Source organism: Salvelinus alpinus, chromosome 8 (assembly GCF_045679555.1).
Source record: "Salvelinus alpinus chromosome 8, SLU_Salpinus.1, whole genome shotgun sequence".
Taxonomy (NCBI): Eukaryota; Metazoa; Chordata; class Actinopteri; order Salmoniformes; family Salmonidae; genus Salvelinus; species Salvelinus alpinus.
Window position 1 is genome coordinate 46,383,319 of NC_092093.1, and position 18,078 is coordinate 46,401,396.

The 18,078-nt window shown below is 44.6% G+C and overlaps 1 protein-coding gene across 1 annotated transcript; it reads right to left on the minus strand.

The window, feature by feature from the left end:
- Window positions 1–1,991: 1,991 nt before the first annotated feature.
- Window positions 1,992–17,846, minus strand: LOC139583225 (xin actin-binding repeat-containing protein 1-like). Its single transcript, XM_071414068.1, has 3 exons — window positions 17,724–17,846; window positions 8,334–8,381; window positions 1,992–7,685 (listed from the first exon to the last, which is right to left on the minus strand). Exon 3 carries the CDS (start codon window positions 7,683–7,685, stop codon window positions 2,430–2,432), a length of 5,256 nt encoding a protein of 1,751 aa, XP_071270169.1. The 5' UTR covers window positions 8,334–8,381; window positions 17,724–17,846; the 3' UTR covers window positions 1,992–2,429.
- Between the last annotated feature and the right edge of the window lie 232 nt (window positions 17,847–18,078).

An 18,078-nucleotide genomic window follows, 5' to 3' on the forward strand; every position in this document is an offset into this window, starting at 1 on the left:
CGGGCATAGCTGCTCATGCTACAACAGCAGACCCACTGCGCCTACTTCCTTAATGCATACATCTTTTGCTCATTTGCGTAGTTAATTGTTTAATTCCAGCATTCACGTCCAGGATTGTAATAAATGTCTTCATTTCCTGCTCTGTGTTGTCATTGACACTCTGTAGCTAGGCTTCCATTGGAGACAGATTTTCGTGCAAATATTCTAATGTCTGCATAAAACAATATGCACATTTTCCCGCCAGAGAAGTTTCATCAGACTGAATTTTTGCAGATTAAAGACTGTGCGTGATGATGTAGTGCATATAAAAATACCGTTTGCTGTTGAATTCCCAGGTACCGAATGAAAAATACAAGTTAATAAATGGGTTTCCATTGCATTTTTTAACTGTACTTATGGATTTATTACAAAAACGTTTGCGTTTATACAGCAAATGTGCCCACTCTGGTCTGGTGCCTCCAGCCAACAGCTCACACATACAGTGCAGACAGGCAACCTACGTTGAGATTATTACGGATAAGAGCAATATTATTTGTATTTGTCAAACTGCAGCCAAGCATGGATCATCATGTCACCAGAATAAGACCCTCAATATTTATTAGAAAGGAGCATCAAGCTCATCACTGTGCACTTTCACCACCCTGTGAAGTTTATCATCATGTATTTAATCTAATAATCTAATCTCATAAACTCCACCTTGACTTCTGCATTATGGTTATTATGTCAATATTTGCGCATAAATACATTTCCATCCCAATTTCTCACATAATTAATGTTACAGACACAAGCGGCGGCTATTTGAGACTCTTCGTTCAAAGTTTTACGGTAAACATAATTTTAATAAGAGTTTGATTCCCAATTGACAAGTGACTTTGTGAATTTACATTCATCAAGGATTTGGTGAATAATTAAAATGGATGATCGATAAGTTTTATTGGTTAACACTGTCGAGCAGATCTCATTGTCTCACCTGAGCTTTAAAAAATAGATGGCATAATGAGGGAAGAAAAGTATGTGGATATATTGAAGCAACTTCTCAAGACATCAGTCAGGAAGTTAAAGCTTGGTCGCAAATGGGTCTACCAAATAAACAATGAACCCAAGCATACTTCTAAAATTGTGTCAAAATGGCCAATGACAACAAAGTCAAGGTATTGGAGTGGCCATCACAAAGCCCTGATCTCCAGCCTATGGAACATTTGTAGGCAGAACTGAAAAAGTGTGTGCGAGCAAGGAGGCCTACAAACCTGACTCAGTTACACCAGCTCTGTCAGGAGGAATGGGCCAAAATTCACCCAACTTATTGTGGGAAGCTTGTGGAAGGCTACCCGAAACGTTTGACCAATTAAACAATTTAAAGGCAATTCTACCAAATACTAATTGAGTGTATGTAAACTTCTGACCCACTGGGAATGTGATGAAAGAAATAAAAGCTGAAATAAATCATTCTCTCTACTATTATTTTGACATTTCACATTTTTAAAATAAAGTGGTGATCCTAATTGACCTAAAACAGGAAATTGTTACTGGGATTAAATGTCAGGAATTGTGAAAAACTGAGTTTAAATGTATTTGGCTAAGGTGTATGTAAAGTTCAGAATTCAACTGTATAAGTTATTACATGGCAAACAGCTGTAATGTGGACTAGAGAAAGGCTCATGTTTAATGACTGAAAACAATGAATATCCAATGAATTTCATCTCATGTTTTTGTGATATTTGGAAAGAGGAAAGAAAGAGATCTGACTGTCATTGCAGTTGTAGGAGAGGGGGGAGAGGTGTGTGTGTGTGTGTGTGTGTGTGTGTGTGTGTGTGTGTGTGTGTGTGTGTGTGTGTGTGTGTGTGTGTGTGTGTGTGTGTGTGTGTGTGTGTGTGTGTGTGTGTGTGTGTGTGTGTGTGTGTGTGTGTGTGTGTGTGTGTGTGTGTGTGTGTGTGTGTATCTCTCCAGTTTGTTGTTGATAAGCAGGACAGATAATAGGCAGCGGAACAAGAGAATATACCAACAACATTTTATTACAATTCTATCCAAAATGTTTCATGAAATCACAGACTTTAAAAAATCTTGTCTTCCTGACTGTCATTTTATATATTTTTTTACCTGAAGTGCCTTTTCTCATTCAATCAAACAGTTTCTAAGATATGCCATTTAGCCAAAGGCGACTTACAGTCATGAGTGCAGTCATTTTTGCATGGGTGGCCCCAGCGGGAATCGAACCCACTACCCTTGCTGTTGCAAGCACCATTTTAAAACGGCGGTGAAGGTTTGTTGATAGGCAAGATGACCTTGACCTCTGGGTATGTCACTACCCAATACATGGTTGGACTCGGGGTCACTACCTGACCCCTAGGAGAGGTGCTGGTGTCTGCTGAGTCACCACAGTGGAGGTCTTGGTGGAGGAGGACCTTGTTGCCAAACTGATCTGTCGTCTCCTAGTTCTCTCTGACTGTCTTAGTGCCGACGACCTCACTCCCCTCTGGGGCTGTCTTCACTTCGAGTACGCTGACCTGACGTTCCTGATTGAGAGGGCTTCTGCTACAAGGGCTACCGGAAGGGCGACACTTCGGGCTGAGCTGACAGGCTGCGCACAGTGGAGGCTGCAGGGAGGACTTCTGTCTGGCTGCAGAACCCTTCTGTCTGTCTGCAGACTCCTGTTGTCTGTCTTCTGACTCCTGCCTGGCTGCAGACTGGATGGAGATGGAGGATGGAGGACTGCTCTGGGACTTAATGACTGGTCCCTCATCAGCTGGCAGACCTGGGTCTCTTTGTATCTTAGTGGTAGGGCTGTCCTTTCCCTGGGCCGTCTTAGCTCTGCTACAGGAGCCGGTACTGATAGTGCTGATGATGCTAGTGGAGCCTTGGGTCTGGGCTGCTGTCCCCTTTAGGGACTCCTTAAACAGGCCAGACAGACCAGCGATGTCAGAGTCTGACTTCAGAGTGGACACAGAGTACAAAACCTTCTTAATGGTCACTTCTATGTCCATCAGTCTGGCTAACGTCTGCTCCTTCAGGTTCATGATCTCCTCACTTGCTTTCTCCAGATTTCCGAACACAAGAGCCATGGAGGACATTGAGGTCTCGGTATCATCTTTCGGCGTCTCTGATCTCTTCACTTCTGAGATCTTCTGTTCCACCTTGGTTTGTGGTTGTTGTTTACGTTGTCTCTTGTCTCTCGGGGCAACGACCCAGTCAGGTACGTTCTCAAAGATGTTCCTGAGGGCCCTGACGTCCACCTGGCTGGTGTCTTCCTCCACCTCCTCCACCCAGGTCAAGATCTCTTTCAGCTCCTCCTGCTTCCTCAGGTTGTCAAAGATCTCCATGGCCATGGTCACGTTACCCCTCATGATCTTATCCATGTGGACCGACAGCCTCTGGCCACGCTCATCCTCCGTCTCTGCTTTCATCTCCACTTTCTTCTCCCTCATCACCACTGTGTTTTCCTTCTCTTCTTCCTGGATGTTGTTCTCTGGTTTACTGCATGGTTGAGGCTGTGAAGGGTCGCTGGCTTGCTGTCCCACAGCAGTGTGTGTAACTGTGAGAGAGGTGTGTTTCTGGTTCTCTTCACTCTGGGTCCTCTTCACTCGTTTAGGTTTCACAGGGGTTTTGCTCTTCCCTCCAAAGTTCTGAAGTGCTGCTTGAAACCCGATGAAGTCCTCATTGACCTTCTCCTCTTTGTCCTCTAGGGCCCCCTTGGGTCCTGCTCCCTGGCTCTGCTCTGTAGGAGTCCTCTCCTGTGGTGACTTAGTGTTGCTCTCCTCCACTGGAACAGAGGTAAAACTAGTCTGTCTCTGAGGGATGACCTCAGACCCTTGACCTTCCTGGTTTAATGTAATTTCCTCATTGAGTGGGGTTGCATCACCAGTGTGTTGGGTGGCCTCGGCAGCCCCAGTATCAGCTGTTCCTACTGAGCTCCAAGCTGGCCTCTCAGATACGTACCTACTCTGTTGTGCCTCTGTAACACTATCTGTCTGTTGTAAGCCTCTGCAAAGGGCATCTGCGTAGGACATTGGTTTGATAGTGAATGGTTGGGGAGGTTGCTCTTCTTTTGATTGACTTTTAGTTGATTCCTTTGATTGAGTTTTGGTTGACTCTTTTGATTGAGTTTTGGTTGATTCTTTCTGTTGATGTTTAGTTGATTCTTTTGGTTGACTTTTAGTTGATTCCTTTGATTGAGTTTTTGTTGATTCTTTCTGTTGACGTTTAGTTGATTCTTTTGGTTGACATTTGGTTGATTCTTTCGGTTGACTTTTGGTTGACTCTTTCAGTTGAGTACTATCAGTACTAGCAATACTAGAAATACTACTAGTAGTTCTTATAGAAATGGTGTGGCTTTCACTGATATGTACCTCTGTCTCTGTTGACTGACTAGCTGTGCTTCCTGTCATCTGACCTGGTTTAGGAGGAACTTGTGATTTAGGCAGAAGACCTGGTTTAGGAGGAACTGCTGGTTTCGGCAGAAGACCTGGTTTTGGGCCAACAGGTCTTTTCTTTTTCTTTGAGGGAGCTGGAGATTGAGAGCCAGTCTGAGATTCATGTTTCAAAGTGGAGGCTGTAGCTAGTTTATTTGTGGTTTGGTCTGGGCTGGGGGGTTTTGCAGTTGCTACTCTCAGCTCCTTGGTGGCCACCTGTTCTCCTTCACTCATCGCTACTGAAGAGAACGGTTGAGCTTCAGTCAGAGACCCAGTCTTTACTTCACTGTGTTGGGGAGCATACCTCACATCAGTCTTCTTCTTATGGCTTTGAAATGTAGATTTCCCAGAGTTCCTGTATATCATGGCAGCCTTGTAGTCTCCTTGGCTGACGTTAACGCCGCTAGTCTTCTCCAAAGAATGGAGCGCTGCCTGTACACTACCTCTCAGTACCTCCTCCTTCTCCTCTTCCTCCTCCTCCTCTGTTGTAGCACTCTGTAAAGACTTCATGGCAGCTTTTAAGTGTCCTCTCTGGACCACCTCAGTGCCCTCTTGGACCTCCACACTCCAGGCTTCTGCATTTTGTAGTTCTTCAGAAGACGTAGCAGCACAGCTAGCCTCTTCGGTCTTGTGGCAGCAGGGTGCAGGTTCATGTTCTGAGGTGATAGAGGAGTGGGATGTGGAGGTCTTTATAACAGAATTACAGCTGGTCTCTTCCTTCTGCACAGAGGTCTGCTGGACATCTACTACAGTGTCACTGCTCTTCACGGAGATGGCTTGTCCTTCACTCATCACTACTGAAGGGGCTTGTTGAGCGTCAGTCAGAGACCCAGTCTTTACTTCACTGTGTTGGGGAGCATACCTCACATCAGTCTTCTTCTTATGGCTTCCTTTCTGAGATTCTGGAGATTTCCTGCAGATCATGGCAGCCTCGAAGTCTCCTCGGCTGACATTAACGCCACTAGTGTTCTCCAGAGAATGGAGCGCTGCCTGTACATGCCCTCCCACTACCTCCTCCTCCTCCTCCTGGTGCTGCTCTGTGGATGTCTGGGATGTGGAGCTCTTTATATCAGAATCAGAGCACGTCTCGTTCTTCTCCACAGAGGTGTGCTGGACCTGTACTATTGCTTTAGAGGTCTTCTCTGCCTTAGTCTCTTTCTGTTGGGCACAGCTCTGGTTGGCTAAGAAGATGTTCTTCAGCACTATCTCCGGATCATTCTGCTCCACCTGATCCTCTGGTTGTTGTTGTTGATTATGTATCTTTGGCTCCGTGGAGACACCTGTTACAACATCAGTCTGGAGTTCCTTCTCTGACTGGACCTGCAGTGTTTTCAGATACTCCAGATCTCCCTTTTCAATGCAGCTCCTAAATAACTTGACATTCCCTGTGACATTGACCTCAGGTTTGTAAGTGGCTGGGGCTGAGTGGTCCTGACTGGTGGCCAAGAGAGAGCTGATGGTTGACTTCACATCGCTTCTCCTTACTTCACCAGTCTCAGTTTTAATCTCATCCCCCGCAGTAATGTCTAGGACGTTGGTCTCCGTCCTCTGTTCCTGCGGGGGGTAGTACCTCTCCACCTCTCCTTCAGAATCATTGTACAGGGAGTAAACGGTGACCTCAGTCTGTCCCTGACCGTCCTCCTGTATAATAACTCCTTTCCTCAGAGAGCTGTCCTGACTGAGGATGTCCTCAATGAGCTGGACAACGTTAGCTGTTCTGAACTCTTTATCTTGGTTTGAAGCCAGACGTACCTGATGGAAAGGTACTATCACCATGGTGACCTCCACGTTCCTCTTCGCGTCCTCCTTCAGGTAAACTACCTGAGGCTTAAGGGTTGCCCGGGGTAACAGCTGGAGTATAAAATTCTTAACCCTGCCCTCAGTCACCTTTTCCTGTTCTATCTCTGGTCTCAGACCGGGGGTCAGCCTGTACCTAGCCTTTTGACCACTTCCTGTCTCGCTAGCCTTGATGATGGATCCGTGGGAGTGGATGGCGTTGAAGTGATAGAGAGAGTTCAATGTCTCGTTGATGCTCTCTGCCACCATCTCTATCTCCTCTCTGTTATGGTGGTTGATCAGGTCGAACAGAGTGGACTCAAACAACTGAGCTCTGTTCCTTACGTTAGCCACTAACTCTAACATGTCCTCCTGGACCCTTCTGTCAGGAGTTAGGTCGCCTGGGAGTGAACTAGTGTTCTGGGGCTTTGGTTCCTGCAGATGTGATGGTTTTCGACTTTTAGTTATTGCTTGGTTTTCAAGTAGAGAAGTCTGGCTAACGTCTGCAGACTGATACTTTGGAGTTCTTGGACTAGTTTCAACATCAACATCTGCGTTTGAAACACACTGTGACTTTCTCTGAAAGACTTGTTTGACTGTGGAGACCCCTGCATGCTGTGGCTGGACTTTGTTAACCTCAGGCTCGGTATCTGCACTATTAACACCGACACCCAGAGCTTCTCCCTCAGACTGAGAACTCACGTCAAGATTTTTAAAACAAATTTGGCTTTTGATCGCTCTCTGAACTGTCTTACTGCTTCTTGTCTCAAACACTTGTTTTCTCTTCTGAACAGCTCCCCTCTCGTCCTCCGACACGATAACCTTGTTCAGGATCACGTCCTCCTGGCTGGCCCTCGGGGTGTCGACTTGCTGGCTCTCAAACAGCCTCCTAGCAGACTGGACGTCCAACCTGACAATCTCCTGCTCCTCACACTCAGTAAGTTCCCCATGAGCAGCATCAGTCCTCTCCACCTGGTCCGTGGTTTCCTTAACCCTCTCCTCCTGAAGGTTCTGGTTATACCATGGCTGTTCAAACAAGGCTGATGTTCTCTTCACATCTCCCCAAACCCCTTCCCCAACTCCAGCCCCAACTCCAACCCCGGCCCCCTCCGTGATGTGCATTTTAGAAGTGTGGGGATGCACAGTATTGCTCTGTACACAGTTCTCAAATAACAACCGCCTGGACAGGACCTCTCCCTCGTATCCAGTCTCGTCAGCTATCGGCTGGGTTTCTAAACGCAGCACCTCAGCCAGCTCCTGATCCACCACCCCGTCCAGGCTTTCCAGGCTCCTCAGCTCCGGGTGGGTGTGCTTCAGGAGCCTCCGCAGCTCAACTTTCTGTCGCTGTTGGTACAATGCTGACAGTGCCTCTTTGGAAGGAAGAGTGGGAGAGGCGATGGATGGCTGGGTGGATGTTCTCACATTGGGTCCTGCCTCTGGGTGAAGTCTGGATGGACCAGGTTGAAGAAGACCATCTTTCCTCTGTTGGCTAACCTCCGCCATCTTAGATGGAAAGCAAAAGGGGATATTTTTGTCATTGTCTCCATTGAGGTAAGTACCAATCCAAAGAAAACCATGCGCAGAGAGGACAGCCGTGCTTGAAGGGATTTGAGCCATACATTACCATTGGTCAGGTTGCAAACAGCCTTCCACAAACCAAGTTGCATTCTACATTTTACTCATTTAGCAGACGCTCTTATCCAGAGCGACTTACAGGAGCAATCAAGGCCACATCGACAGATTTGTCCCCTAGGGGATTCGAACCAGCAACCTTTAGTTTACTGACCCTTAACCGCTAGGCTACCTGCTGCCCATTCTATAAGCTCAACTCCAAAAATTATGTTTGCTGAACTCAAAATATTCTATAAGCTCAACTCCAGAACAATGTGTTTTCTGAACTCCAAAACAATCAATGCCATAAGTCACAGTCCTCGGTGAAAGCAGACATGTCCACATTTTTCAATGTTTGTATTGGTATGGTTATATTGCCATGTTATCCTCTGAACAAGAGCAATAACAAGAACAACATCCACAACAACACACCGTTAACTGCAAGCCAAACAAACAATCCTTGTAAAACACACCTTGCACCTTGCCATGCCAACTCTGGGAGTTTATGAACACAATAGGACTCCAGTTTCCTCTGCCTACCTTGGATGGTTTCCCTCCTCTCTTGGTTGGAGAGGATGGATCTTGAGCCTGCAGGAAAATGATCATTATGTCAGGTCAATATGACAACCAAGAGAATTCTCTTTGGTTATATTCACAGCCGTGTATATTCCCCCTCAAGCAGATACCACGACGGCCCTCAAGGAACTACACTGGACTTTATGCAAACTGGAAACCACATATCCTGAGGCAGCATTTATTGTAGCTGGGGATTTTAACAAAGCTAATTTGAGGAAATGCTACTGAAGTTCTATCAACACATTGATTGTAGTACTCGCTTAGGGAAACCACTAGACCACTGCTACTCACCTTTTTGAGATGCTTACAAGGCCCTTCCTCGCCCTCTCTTTAGCAAATCAGATCATGACTCCATTTTGCTCCTCCCTTCCTATAGGCAGAAACTCAAACAGGAAGTACCCGTGCTAAGGTCTATTCAACGCTGGTCTGACCAATCGAAATCCATAGTTCAAGATTGTTTTGATCACGCTGACAGATATGTTTGGGTAGCCTCTGAGAATAACATGGACGTGTTCACAGACACGGTGACTGAGTTCATCAGGAAGTGTATAGTGGATGTTGTTCCCACGGTGACTACTAAAACCTACCCAAACCAGAAACTATGGATAAATGGTAGCATTTGGGCAAAACTGAAAGCACAAACCACCGCATTTGACCATGGAAAGGTGACTGGGAATATGGTTGAATACAAATAGTGTAGTTATTCCCCTCCGTAAGGCAATCAAACAGGCAAAACGTCAGTACAGAGACAAAGTGGAGTCACAATTCAATGGCTCAGACACGAGATGTATATGGCAGGGTCTGCAGACAATCACGGATTACAAAGGGAAAACCAGCCACGTCGCGGACACCAACGTCTTGCTTCTGGACAAGCTCAACACCTCCGCCCGCTTTGAGGATAACACTGTGCCAGCAACGCGGCCCTCTCCCAAGGACTGTGGGATCTCATTTTCCATGGCCGACGTGAGTAAGATATTTAAGCGTGTTAACCCTCTCAAGGCTGCCGGCCCAGATGGTATCCCTAGCTGCGTCCTTAGAACATGCGCAGACCACCTGGCTGGAGTGTTTATGGACATATTAAATCTATCCCAGTCTGCTGTCCCCACTTGCTTCAAGATGTCCACCATTGTTCCTGTACCCAAGAAAGCAAAAGTAACTGAAGTAAATTACTATTGCACCGTAGCACTCACTTCTGTCATCATGAAGTGCTTTGAGAGGCTAGTTAAGGATCATATCACTTCTACCTTACCTGACACCATAGACCCACTTCAATTTTCTTACCGCCCCAAAAGATCCACAGATGATGCAATTGCCATCGCACTGCACACTGCCCTATCCCATCTGGACAAGAGGAAAACCTATGTAAGAATGCTGTTCATTGACTATAGCTCAGCCTTCAACACCATAGTACTCTCCAAGCTCAACATTAAGCTCAGGGCCCAGGGTCTGAACCCCGCCGTGTGCAACTGGGTCCTGGAATTTCTGACGGGCCGCCCCAGGTGGTGAAGGTAGGAAACAACATCTCCACTTCACTAACCCTTAACACTGGGGCCCCACAAGGGTGCGTTCTCAGCCCCCCCCCCCTGTAGTTCCTGTTCACCCATGACGGTGTGGCCATGCACGCCTCCAACTCAATCATCAAGTTTGCAGACAACACAAAAGTAGTGGGCCTGATTACCAACAATGGTGAGACGGCCTACAGGGAGGAGGTGAGGGCCCTGGCGGAGTGGTGCCAGGAAAATAACCTCTCACTCAACGTCAACAAAACAAAGGAGATAATTGTGGACCTCAGGAAACAGCAGATGGAGCACCCCCTGATCCACATTGACGGGACAGTAGTGGAGAAGGTGGATAGCTTCAAGTTCCTCTGCGTACACATCACTGACAATCTGAAATGGTCCACCCACACAGACAGTGTGGTGAAGAAGGTGCAATAGAGCCTCTTCAACCTCAGGAGGCTGAAGAAATTTGGCTTGTCACCTAAGACCCTCACAAACTTTTACAGATGAACAATTGAGAGCATCCTGTCGGGCTGTCTCACCGCCTGGTATGCCAACTGCACCGTCATCAACCGCAAGGCTCTCCAGAGGGTGGTGAGGTCTTACCAACGCATCACCGGGGGCAAACTACCTGCCCTCCAGGACACCTACAGCACCCGATGTCACAGGAAGGCCAAAAACATTTTAAGGACATCATGACCCGAGTCACGGCCTGTTCCCCCTGCAAACATGCAGAAGGTGAGGTCAGTACAGGTGCATCAAAGATGGAACCGAGAGACTGAAAAACAGTTTCTATCTCAAGGCCATCAGACTGTTATATAGCCATCACTACCCGGCTACCACCCTGTTACCCAACCCTGCACCTTAGAGGCTGCTGCCACTAGACATGGAATCACTGGCCACTTTAATAATGTTTACATATTCTTTTACTCATTTCATATGTTCATACTGTATTCTATTCTACTGTATTTTAGTCTATGCCAACCCAACATTGCTCTTCCTAATACTTATATATTTCTTAATTCCATCCTTTTATTTTTAGATTTGATTGTATTGTTGTGAATTGTTAGATACTACTGGACTTTTGGAGCTAGAAACACAAGCATTAACATCTGTTAAATATGTGTATGTGACCAATAATATCTGCTAAATATGTGTATGTGACCAATACAATTTGATTTGATTTAGACCATCATAATAACATCTGAGTAGAGCATCAGACCATCATAATAACATCTGAATAGAGCATCTGACCATCATAATAACATCTGAGTAGAGCATCAGACCATCATAATAACATAGAGCATCAGACCATCATAATAACATAGAGCATCAGACCATCATAATAACATAGAGCATCAGACCATCATAATAACATCTGAGTAGAGCATCAGACCATCATAATAACATCTGAGTAGAGCATCAGACCATCATAATAACATCTGAATAGAGCATCAGACCATCATAATAACATCTGAATAGAGCATCAGACCATCATAATAACATCTGAATAGAGCATCAGACCATCATAATAACATCTGAATAGAGCATCAGACCATCATAATAACATCTGAATAGAGCATCAGACCATCATAATAACATCTGAGTAGAGCATCAGACCATCATAATAACATCTGAATAGAGCATCAGACCATCATAATAACATCTGAATAGAGCATCAGACCATCATAATAACATCTGAATAGAGCATCAGACCATCATAATAACATCTGAATAGAGCATCAGACCATCATAATAACATCTGAATAGAGCATCAGACCATCATAATAACATCTGAATAGAGCATCAGACCATCATAATAACATCTGAATAGAGCATCAGACCATCATAATAACATAGAGCATCAGACCATCATAATAACATCTGAATAGAGCATCAGACCATCATAATAACATCTGAATAGAGCATCAGACATCATAATAACATCTGAATAGAGCATCAGACCATCATAATAACATCTGAATAGAGCATCAGACCATCATAATAACATCTGAATAGAGCATCAGACCATCATCATAACATCTGAATAGAGCATCAGACCATCATAATAACATCTGAATAGAGCATCAGACCATCATAATAACATCTGAATAGAGCATCAGACCATCATAATAACATCTGAATAGAGATCAGACCATCATAATAACATCTGAATAGAGCATCAGACCATCATAATAACATCTAAATAGAGATCAGACCATCATAATAACATCTGAATAGAGCATCAGACCATCATAATAACATCTGAATAGAGCATCAGACCATCATAATAACATCTGAATAGAGCATCAGACCATCATAATAACATCTGAATAGAGATCAGACCATCATAATAACATCTGAATAGAGATCAGACCATCATAATAACATCTGAATAGAACATCAGACCATCATAATAACATCTGAATAGAGATCAGACCATCATAATAACATCTGAATAGAGATCAGACCATCATAATAACATCTGAATAGAGATCAGACCATCATAATAACATCTGAATAGAGATCAGACCATCATAATAACATCTGAATAGAGCATCAGACCATCATAATAACATCTGAATAGAGCATCAGACCATCATAATAACATCTGAATAGAGCATCAGACCATCATAATAACATCTGAATATAGATCAGACCATCATAATAACATCTGAATAGAGCATCAGACCATCATAATAACATCTGAATAGAGATCAGACCATCATAATAACATAGAGCATCAGACCATCATAATAACATCTGAATAGAGATCAGACCATCATAATAACATCTGAATAGAGATCAGACCATCATAATAACATCTGAATAGAGCATCAGACCATCATAATAACATCTGAATAGAGCATCAGACCATCATAATAACATCTGAATAGAGATCAGACCATCATAATAACATCTGAATAGAGTATCAGACCATCATAATAACATCTGAATAGAGATCAGACCATCATAATAACATCTGAGTAGAGCATCAGACCATCATAATAACATCTGAATAGAGACTAGACCATCATAATAACATCTGAATAGAGATCAGACCATCATAATAACATCTGAATAGAGATCAGACCATCATAATAACATCTGAGTAGAGCACCAGACCATCATAATAACATCTGAATAGAGATCAGACCATCATAATAACATCTGAATAGAGATCAGACCATCATAATAACATCTGAATAGAGCATCAGACCATCATAATAACATCTGAATAGAGCATCAGACCATCATAATAACATCTGAATAGAGCATCAGACCATCATAATAACATCTGAGTAGAGCACCAGACCATCATAATAACATCTGAATAGAGATCAGACCATCATAATAACATCTGAATAGAGATCAGACCATCATAATAACATCTGAATAGAGATCAGACCATCATAATAACATCTGAATAGAGCATCAGACCATCATAATAACATCTGAATAGAGCATCAGACCATCATAATAACATCTGAATAGAGATCAGACCATCATAATAACATCTGAATAGAGTATCAGACCATCATAATAACATCTGAATAGAGATCAGACCATCATAATAACATCTGAATAGAGATCAGACCATCATAATAACATCTGAATAGAGATCAGCACCTGTTCTGAAACTACAGTGAACAACTATAGGCCCTCATTATATATGTCAACTATTTGAGTTTTATTACATGTACAGTTGAAGTCGGAAGTTTACATACACCTTAGCCAAATACATTTAAACTCAGTTTGTTTTACAATTCCTGACATTTAATCCAAGTACAAATGCCCTGTTTTAGGTCAGTTAGGGTCACCACTTTATTTTAAGAATGTGAAATATCAGAATTATAGTAGAGAGAATGATTTATTTCAGCTTTTATTTCTTTCATCACATTCCCAGTGGGTCAGAAGTTTACATACACTCAATTATTATTTGGTGGCATTGCCTTTAAATTGTTTAACTTGGGTCAAACGTTTTGGGTAGCCTTCCACAAGCTTCCCACAATAAGTTCGGTGAATTTTGACCCATTCCTCCTGACAGAGCTGGTGTAACTAAGTCAGGTTTGTAGGCCTCCTTGCTTGCACACGCTTTTTCAGTTCTGCCTATAAATGTTCTATGGGATTGAGGTCAGGGCTTTGTGATGGCCACTCCAATACCTTGACTTTGTAGTCCTTAAGCCAATTTGCCACAACTTTGGAAGTATGCTTGGGGTCATTGTCCATTTGGAAGACACAATTTTGACCAAGCTTTACCTTCCTGACTGATGTCTTGAGATGTTGCTTCAATATATCCACAACATTTTCCGTCCTCATGATGCCATCTATTTTGTGAAGTGCACTAGTCCCTCTTGCAGCAAAGCACCCCCACAACATGATGCTGCCACCCCTGTGCTTCACGGTTGGGATGGTGTTCTTCGGCTTGCAAGCCTCCCCCTTTTTCCTTTAAACATAACGATGGTCATTATGGCCAAAAAGTTATATTTTTGTTTCATCAGACCAGAGGACATTTCTCCAAAAAGTATGATCTCTGTCCCCATGTGTAGTTGCAAACCGTAGTCTGGCTTTTTTATGGTGGTTTTGGAGCAGTGGCTTCTTACTTGCTGAGCAGCATTTCAGGTTATTTATTTATTTCACCTTTATTCAACCAGGTAGGTTTTGAAGAAGTTCTCACTTTCAACTGCGACCTGGCCAAGATAAAGCAAAGCAGTGCGACACAAACAACAACACAGAGTTACACATGGAATAAACAAACGTACAGTCAATAACACAATAGAAAAAAAGAAAGTCTATATACAGTGTGTGCAAATGGAGTGAGGAGGTAGGCAATAAATAGGCCATAGTAGCGAAGTAATTACAGTTTAGCAAATTAACAGTGGAGTGAAAAATGAGCAGATGATGACGTGCAAGTAGAGATACTGGTGTGCAAAAGAGCAGAAAGTAAATAAAAACAATATGGGGATGAGGTAGGTAGATTGAGTGGGCTATTTACAGATGGACTATTTACAGCGACTGGTTAGCTGCACAGATAGCTGATGTTTAAAGTTAGTGAGGGAAATATAAGTCTCCACTCCAGGGTAGTGATGCTAGTCAGGCAGGCGGGTGCGGGCAGCGAACGGTTGAAAAGCATGCATTTGGTTTTACTAGTGTTTAAGATCAGTTGGAGGCCACGGAAGGAGTGTTGTATGGCATTGAAGCTCGTTTGGAGGTTAGTTAACACAGTGTCCAAAGAAGGGCCAGATGTATACAGAATGGTGTCGTTTGCGTAGAGATGATCAAAGAATCACCCGCAGCAAGAGCGACATCGTTGATGTATTCAGAGAAAAGAGTCGGCCTGAGAATTGAACCCTGTGGTACCCCCATAGAGACTGCCAGAGGTCCGGACAACAGGCCCTCCGATTTGACAAACTGAACTCTATCTGAGAAGTAGTAGGTGAACCAGGCAAGGCAGTCATTTGAGAAACCAAGGCTGTTGAGTCTGCCGATAAGAATATGGTGGTTGACAGAGTCGAAAGCCTTGGCCAGGTCGATGAAGATGGCTGCACAGTACTGTCTTTTATCGATGGCGGTTATGATATCGTTTAGTACCTTGAGCGTGGCTGAGGTGCACCCGTGACCAGCTCGGAAACCAGATTGCACAGCGGAGAAGGTACGGTGGGATTCGAAATGGTCAGTGATCTGTTTAAAAACTTGGCTTTCGAAGACTTTAAAAAGGCAGGGCAGGATGGATATAGGTCTGTAACAGTTTGGGTCTAGAGTGTCACCCCCCTTTGAAGAGGGGGACGACCGCGGCAACTTTCCAATCCGATTTCCGATATAGGACTCGTTTAACTGTGGATATAGATACTTTTGTACCTGTTTCCTCCAGCATCTTCACAAGGTCCTTTGCTGTTGTTCAGGGATTGATTTGCACTTTTCGCAACAAAGTAGGTTCATCTCTAGGAGACAGAACGTGTCTCCTTCCTGAGTGAAATTATCTGTGTGTTAACAATTGTTGGAAAAATTGTCATGCTCAAAGCAGATGTCCTAATCGACTTGCCAAAACTATAGTTTGTGAACAAGAAATTTGTGGAGTGGTTGAAAAACGAGTTTTAATGAGTCCGACCTAAGTGCATGTAAACTTCCGACTTCAACTGTATGTATATTTTGGAGGCTAAAAGCTGAGGTGCAGTATTCAGCACATAAAAACACAGAGAAACAGGAAGTCAGGAAGTCAAGAAGGAGCAGTCTGTCTTCAGGAGCATTAGTGGCCTGAGCAGCCATCAAATCCAGTGGGAATGAAACCCACAACAGTATTGTTTGGCGTTTCTAGCTCCATGCTCTTATCAACTGAACCACACAGGACCACATGACAATAGTTATCATTTCTCTGTCAGTAATCATTACACCGTAATACACTCACTGAGCTGTTCTGTAACAGCTGCCTGTTCTAAATGTGCCACTGGGTGAGTGGGAGGGCACTGAACGCCTCTGACACAAATACAGATACATAAACAGACCAAGGGACTTGTGATTCACACAGCAGAATCTATAGAAGAATCAGGGCCTTGTGATTCACTGTAGAACCTATAGAAGAATCAGGGCCTTGTGATTCACCGTAGAACCTATAGAAGAATCAGGGCCTTGTGATTCACACAGTAGAGTCTATAGAAGAATCAGGGCCTTGTGATTCACCGTAGAACCTATAGAAGAATCAGGGCCTTGTGATTCACTGTAGAACCTATAGAAGAATCAGTGCCTTGTGATTCACAGGGAAAGAGGAGGAGAGAGAGGCCTCTGTCAGGAAAATACCTTTATAGGGAAGAATGGATTGAAAGTGTTTATCCGTAGTTCACCAAAGAAGTTAGAACCTAGCAAACCAAGCAGCCCACTCAGAAGAAATGTCTTTCTGTAATGTAATTAGACATGACCTTATAACTGTCCTTATAACTGTCCTTATAACTGTCCTTATAACTGTCCTTATAACTGTCCGTGCAGAAACCGTATCTAGAGAACAAACAAACACACTCCTGTCCACATGCACCCACCCCTGTCCACATGCACACACCCCTGTCCACATGCACACACCCCTGTCCACATGCACCCACCCCTGTCCACATGCACACACCCCTGTCCACATGCACACACCCCTGTCCACATGCACACACCCCTGTCCACATGCACACACCCCTGTCCACATGCACACACCCCTGCCCACATGCACACACCCCTGCCCACATGCACACACCCCTGCCCACATGCACACACCCCTGCCCACATGCACACACCCCTGCCCACATGCACACACCCCTGCCCACATGCACACACCCCTGCCCACATGCACACACCCCTGCCCACATGTACACACCCCTGCCCACATGCACACACCCCTGCCCACATGTACACACCCCTGCCCACATGTACACACCCCTGTCCATATACACACACCCCTGCCCACATGTACACACCCCTGCCCACATGCACACACCCCTGCCCACATGCACACACCCCTGCCCACATGCACACACCCCTGCCCACACCCCTGCCCACATGCACACACCCCTGCCCACATGTACACACCCCTGCCCACACCCCTGCCCACATGCACACACCCCTGCCCACATGCACACACCCCTGCCCATATGCACACACCCATGCCCACATGCACACATCCATGCCCACATGCACACACCCATGCTCACATACACACACCCCTGTCCATATGCACACACCCATGCCCACATGCACACACCCATGCACACACCCATGCCCACATGCACACAAACAAACAAACTTATACATGCTCAATTCCATCTTCACCAAAAATGAATCCACATGATTTCCCTTCATGTTAAACACTCCACGTACTCACAGGGGTAAACTGCTCTCAATCCCTTGTTCCTGACTGTTCTCTGTCCTCTGGGTTCGAAAGTTGAAGGTATGAATGTAACTGCTGCTTCTCCCTCTGTCTCTCTATAGGACTGGTATCTGAGAGGTTAGCTTTTTGGTTAGTCTCTCTCTCTCTCTCTCTCTCTCTCTCTCTCTCTCTCTCTCTCTCTCTCTCTCTCTCTCTCTCTCTCTCTCTCTCTCTCTCTCTCTCTCTCTCTCTCTACCTCTCTATCTCTCTCTACCTCTCTACCTCTCTACCTCTCTCTCTCTACCTCTCTCTCTCTACCTCTTGCTCTCTCACTATATATCTCTGTCACTGTGTGTTCCTGCCTGCTCCA